Source organism: Littorina saxatilis, linkage group LG4, assembly GCF_037325665.1.
Source record: "Littorina saxatilis isolate snail1 linkage group LG4, US_GU_Lsax_2.0, whole genome shotgun sequence".
NCBI lineage: Eukaryota > Metazoa > Mollusca > Gastropoda > Littorinimorpha > Littorinidae > Littorina > Littorina saxatilis.
In genome coordinates, this window is record NC_090248.1 from 56,597,794 (window position 1) to 56,604,433 (window position 6,640).

Here is a 6,640-nt window from a genome sequence, read left to right on the forward strand (position 1 = left end):
TCTCAAAAATCCTGATTCCAAGTGTGTGTGTTTGTGTGTGTGTGTTTGTGTGTGTGTCTGTGTGTCCGTGTCTGTGTGTCTGTATTTGTGTGTTTGTGTGGGTGTGGGTGGGAGGGTGTGTGTAACTGTCTATGTATATGCGAGCGTGTATGCGTCTGTGTGTGTGTTCGTGTGTTTGTTTCACCTTGATCTTGCTTGCTGTTCCCTCCGCCAGGAAGTACAAGTCAAGCCAGGGTCGGCGTTGAACGTCGTGCAGTCAACTCAGTCGCAACAAGGTGGTCTTCACACATCACGTGCCCCATTTCCAAATCCTGGCTGCGTTGTGCCAGTTGTGCCATTGAGGCTGCGGACTGTAACGTAAATCTATTTGTCATGTTGGCTTCGCTTCCCCTGCCACAATACCCTCGTGTGCCTCAATAGTGGCTTGGCCACAGTGACGCCATAAGCAAGCAACTTTCCGGATTTCCTTTACGTTCGCACAACAAGCAGTAACGAGGCGTTCAGATGCAGCCACAACTGATACCGCCCCCCCCCCTCACCTAACCCCCCCCTCCTAAAACAGATAAATAATTATTGGCGGAAACAGTGCTCGTTGCGATGGGTGGCGATTGATAACGTCTGTGGTGGACCTGCCAAAAGATCTTGGTGCTTACAGTACTTTGCTTTGAGACAGACGATGAGAGTAAAACACGCACACACACACACACACACACACACACACACACACACAAACGTACTTGAATTATTAATACATTGAATGCCTGCCTCTTGTGTGTGTAGTGCATTCGTGATTCTTCAGTTTTATTGACTGCAAGCTCGGAAAGGTCTTAGAAAGGGCGGGGGTAATAGTGGTTTGGGGGTGAAGGAGGGGACAAGACGCCTATACCTGTGCCAGAATGGCGGAACAGTGCCAAGCTTAAAGCTGCGTACGACCTCCTCCTCAATGAAGAGCAGTGGCTCCCCATGTAAAACAAAAGTAGCATAGGTTACTAAAGGATACCATAGTACAATGAAGTTCTGTGGTATATCATGTGCTACTTTTTTTTTTACCTGGGTCTGCTCGCTATTTCCGTTTCTGCTGACTGGAAACATTGCGTTAACATCTTGTCTAATCTAGTCTGGTTTGGTCTGTTCTGGTCTGATCTGGTCAGGTGGTCTGGTCTGGTCTGTGTGGCTTGTTGGGCGATTCGAGTGTTGGTGCCACGCGTATCACATCAAGGGTGTGTGTGTGGGTAGGGGGGGAGTGGAAAGACAGGTAGTGGGGGTCAGTGACGGACATGAGACCAGTGAAGACAGGTTGTGACATGGGCTGTCAGGGTGAAGACACGTTGTGACATGGGCTGTGTCAGGGTAAAGACAGGTTGTGACATGGGCTGTGTCAGGGTGAAGACACGTTGTGACATGGGTTGTGTCAGAGTGAAGACAGATTGTGGCAAGGGCTGTGTCAGGGTGAAGACAGGTTGTGACATGGGCTGTGTCAAGGTGAAGACAGGTTGTGACATGGGCTGTGTCAGGGTAACGACAGGTTGTGACATGGGCTGTGTCAAGGTGAAGACAGGTTGTGACATGGGCTGTGTCAGGGTTAAGACACGTTGTGACATGGGCTGTGTCAGGGTAAAGACAGGTTGTGACATGGGCTGTGTCAGGGTAAAGACAGGTTGTGACATGGGCTGTGTCAGGGTAAAGACAGGTTGTGACATGGGCTGTGTCAGGGTAAAGACAGGTTGTGACATGGGCTGTGTCAGGGTGAAGACACGTTGTGACATGGGCTGTGTCAGGGTAACGACAGGTTGTGACATGGGCTGTGTCAGGGTGAAGACACGTTGTGACATGGGCTGTGTCAGGGTAAAGACAGGTTGTGACATGGGATGTGTCAGAGTAAAGACAGGTTGTGACATGGGATGTGTCAGCGTTAAGACACGTTGTGACATGGGATGTGTCAGGGTTAAGACACGTTGTGACATGGGATGTGTCTGGGTTAAGACACGTTGTGACATGGGCTATGTCAGAGTGAAGACAGATTGTGACATGGGCTGTGTCAGGGTAAAGACACGTTGTGACATGGGCTGTGTCAGGGTAAAGACACGTTGTGACATGGGCTGTGTCAGGGTAAAGACAGGTTAGTTGTGACATGGGATGTGTCAGGGTTAAGACACGTTGTGACATGGGATGTGTCAGGGTGAAGACACGTTGTGACATGGGCTGTGTCAGAGCGAAGACAGATTGTGACATGGGCTGTGTCAGGGTGAAGACACGTTGTGACATGGGCTGTGTCAGGGTGAAGACAGGTTGTGACATGGGCTGTGTCAGGGTAAAGACAGGTTGTGACATGGGCTGTGTCAGAGTGAACACAGGTTGTGACATGGGCTGTGTCAGGGTAAAGACAGGTTGCGACATGGGCTGTGTCAGGGTAAAGACAGGTTGTGACATGGGCTGTGTCAGGGTAAAGACACGTTGTGACATGGGCTGTGTCAGGGTAAAGACAGGTTGCGACATGGGCTGTGTCAGGGTGAAGACAGGTTGTGACATGGGCTGTGTCAGGGTGAAGACACGTTGTGACATGGGCTGTGTCAGGGTTAAGACACGTTGTGACATGGGCTGTGTCAGGATGAAGACACGTTGTGACATGGGATGTGTCAGGGTGAAGACACGTTGTGACATGGGCTGTGTCAGGGTTAAGACACGTTGTGACATGGGCTGTGTCAGGGTGAAGACAGGTTGTGACATGGGCTGTGTCAGGGTTAAGACACGTTGTGACATGGGCTGTGTCAGAGTGAAGACAGGTTGTGACATGGGCTGTGTCAGAGTAAAGACAGGTTGTGACATGGGCTGTGTCAGGGTGAAGACAGGTTGTGACATGGGCTGTGTCAGGGTGAAGACACGTTGTGACATGGGATGTGTCAGGGTTAAGACACGTTGTGACATGGGCTGTGTCAGAGTGAAGAAAGATTGTGACAAGGGCTGTGTCAGGGTAAAGACAGGTTGTGACATGGGCTGTGTCAGGGTTAAGACACGTTGTGACATGGGCTGTGTCAGGGTAAAGACAGGTTGTGACATGGGCTGTGTCAGGGTGAAGACAGGTTGTGACATGGGCTGTGTCAGGGTTAAGACACGTTGTGACATGGGCTGAGTCAGGGTGAAGACAGGTTGTGACATGGGCTGTGTCAGAGTGAAGACAGGTTGTGACATGGGCTGTGTCAGAGTGAAGACAGGTTGTGACTTTCTTTCTTTCTTTATTTGGTGTTTAACGTCGTTTTCAACCACGAAGGTTATATCGCGACGAGGGAAAGGAGGGAGATGGGATAGGGGAAAGGGGGGAGATGGGATAGAGCCACTTGTTAAGTGTTTCTTGTTCACAAAAGCACTAATCAAAAACTTGCTCCAGGGGCTTGCAACGTAGTACAATATATGACCTGGGAGAATGCAAGTTTCCAGTACAAAGGACTAAACATTTCTTACATACTGCTTGACTAAAATCTTTACAAACATCGACTATATTCTATACAAGAACCACTTAACAAGGGTTAAAGGAGAAACAGAATCCGTTAGTCGCCTCATACGACATGCGGGGTGCAGAGAAATAAGGATGTGGAAAAGAAGACTTTTGGTAAGTGAAATAAAGGTGATGGATCCAGTCAGGTAGAAATAAGACAACAAGAAAAGAATTGGAAAACTGCAGGGAATAGTAGGGAGAGTTTTCTTGGAAGGAAATATAGGTGAAAGGACTGGTAAGGCAGAAATAAGACAAAAGAAGAGAAATAAAGGGGTGGGGTAGCTTCGTGATAACACTCCCGCCGCGTGAAGGCGACCCCATGGGAGCACAGGTTGTGACATGGGCTGTGTCAGGGTGAAGACACGTTGTGACATGGGCTGTGTCAGGGTAAAGACAGGTTGTGACATGGGCTGTGTCAGGGTAAAGACACGTTGTGACATGGGCTGTGTCAGGGTTAAGACAGGTTGTGACATGGGCTGTGTCAGAGTGAAGACAGGTTGTGACATGGGCTGTGTCAGGGTGAAGACAGGTTGTGACATGGGCTGTGTCAGAGTGAAGACAGGTTGTGACATGGGCTGTGTCAGGGTGAAGACAGGTTGTGACATGGGCTGTGTCAGGGTGAAGACAGGTTGTGACATGGGCTGTGTCAGAGTGAAGACACGTTGTGACATGGGCTGTGTCAGGGTAAAGACACGTTGTGACATGGGCTGTGTCAGGGTGAAGACAGGTTGTGACATGGGCTGTGTCAGAGTGAAGACAGTTTGTGACATGTGACATGGGCTGTGTCAGAGTGAAGACAGGTTGTGACATGGGCTGTGTCAGGGTAAAGACAGGTTGTGACATGGGCTGTGTCAGGGTAAAGATACGTTGTGACATGGGCTGTGTCAGGGTAAAGACAGGTTGTGACATGGGCTGTGTCAGGGTAAAGACACGTTGTGACATGGGCTGTGTCAGGGTAAAGACACGTTGTGACATGGGCTGTGTCAGAGTGAAGACAGATTGTGACAAGGGATGTGTCAGGGTAAAGACACGTTGTGACATGGGCTGTGTCAGAGTGAATACAGGTTGTGACATGGGCTGTGTCAGGGTGAAGACAGGTTGTGACATGGGCTGTGTCAGGGTGAAGACAGGTTGTGACATGGGCTGTGTCAGGGTGAAGACAGGTTGTGACAAGGGATGTGTCAGCGTTAAGACACGTTGTGACATGGGCTGTGTCAGAGTAAAGACAGGTTGTGACATGGGATGTGTCAGAGTAAAGACAGGTTGTGACATGGGATGTGTCAGCGTTAAGACACGTTGTGACATGGGATGTGTCAGGGTGAAGACAGGTTGTGACATGGGCTGTGTCCGAGTGAAGACAGGTCGTGACATGGGCTGTGTCAGAGTAAAGACAGGTTGTGACATGGGCTGTGTCAGAGTAAAGACAGGTTGTGACATGGGCTGTGTCAGGGTTAAGACACGTTGTGACACGGGCTGTGTCAGGGTTAAGACACGTTGTGACATGGGATGTGTCAGAGTGAAGGCAGGTTCCACACAGCGAAAGGCCACGCGTGTTTCCAGCAACTTCTCGTGCAAACCGAGAAGAGTCACACCAGTGAGGTTATTTGATTGACAGCATTTATCGATGTCAGCAGCACGTGCGCCGCACGAGCAGTTATCTGTCTCGTTGACCTCTTCATATCAGCATTAGAAAAGTAGTCGTAAGGTCACCGCCAGGTTGTGCATGTATCGGTGTCGGATGTCATTAACGGGATAATACCAAAGGAAAAAGACCTCAGGTTACACAATAAGGTCCTGCGTCACAAATAATGCTACCGCGCAGAAGGACTGCCTTACCCTTTGCAAAAAGAAGTATTTTGAATGCATTTTTAAAAGTTGTAGAATAGGGAAATTAAGAGCACTCTTTGCTCGATGGGTTTCTTCCACTGAGTTTCTTCCCTTGCTTGTGATGCTTGTAACTAGGCGGCCGCGTCATAGAGGGCGCTAGTCTTGCCGCTAGGTGGTGCTTGTCGACTCCTGCTTGTTTCCAGCACCAGAGAGAAGCAGCGCCCTGAAGCCTACTCACTCACTTGGACTAAATTAGTACCGATATAGATTTCTAATACATATCTCTGGACAGTAATCTCCTAATAGTCAGTCGTGAGTAGCGGGACCGGGGGAGTGGGAGATATGGATGGGTAAGGGAATCCGCTGAAGACGCGCTGCAGTGTGGTGGTGGGGCGGGTCCCGGTGTGACGTTTTCATCTTTCGCCGTGTTGATATTTCGCTTCTCGGCCTCGTTGATCTAGTATAAACTCTACACTGAACAAAAAAAACACCCTTCGATACTACTGATGAGCGACCTTGTGTACCTTACATTCATGGGGCCAAATTTGTCCAACCAATTTGTTTTATTTAACTTGGAAATTTGATTCATCCTAAAATGTTTTCCTTCTTACTCAAGGGACGTAACCACTCGGTACACGTTTTCGAAGAATTCGATTTTGGGGGTGAAATCTATTAAATTGTACCACCAATTTTCTCCACATGCAAGAAACTGACATGCTTTTCGTCCATAAATAATTTCACTTCTTAATTTTACCAGGAAACAACATTTCAGTCTTGAGTATATGTCGAGGGGGAAATATGTACACAGGCGAAAGATGAAATCGTGACACCGGCAGGCCTCTGTGTCGCGCCATTAGCCACTTTGCGCTGTCTGCTCAATAATGGATGGCGCTGTCTCCTCCTGGCCGCGGATTATTGTCCACTTGTTGCTAATCCGGTCCGGTCGCTTCGTGCAGCGGGTCAGAGCCCTCTGACCGCGCCCGTCATTATACGTCACCGCTCCTATCGGGGCTACAGACTCCCACACAACGCCGGCCGCCTCAAATCAAATCAAATCAAACCAAATTAACATTATTTTATCCTACATACATGAGAGAGACCACTCATGAGATATCAATATTGTTCAAATCACACGTGTGTATATTATGTAAATGAGGTCGTGTCGATTTAGTCTGGCAGGGATGCCAAAGTCACCGAGACAAACGTCATTATGGAAACATTTTTGCGCCTGCTGTTTCTCATGGAAGAGTTTTTAGAACTAACACGTCACGCTACACTTTCTAAAGTGACGTTTCTTTGCTTCGACGTCAAAGATTCCAC

The 6,640-nt window shown here is 48.8% G+C and overlaps 1 protein-coding gene across 1 annotated transcript; it reads right to left on the bottom strand.

The window, feature by feature from the left end:
* Positions 1–1,265: 1,265 nt before the first annotated feature.
* On the bottom strand, positions 1,266–4,930 carry LOC138965646 (mucin-4-like). The gene is made up of 4 exons (XM_070337820.1): positions 4,262–4,930; positions 3,790–4,167; positions 2,155–3,159; positions 1,266–1,835 (listed from the first exon to the last, which is right to left on the bottom strand). The coding sequence occupies exons 1-4, from the start codon at positions 4,928–4,930 to the stop codon at positions 1,266–1,268; spliced, it is 2,622 nt and encodes an 873-aa protein (XP_070193921.1).
* Between the last annotated feature and the right edge of the window lie 1,710 nt (positions 4,931–6,640).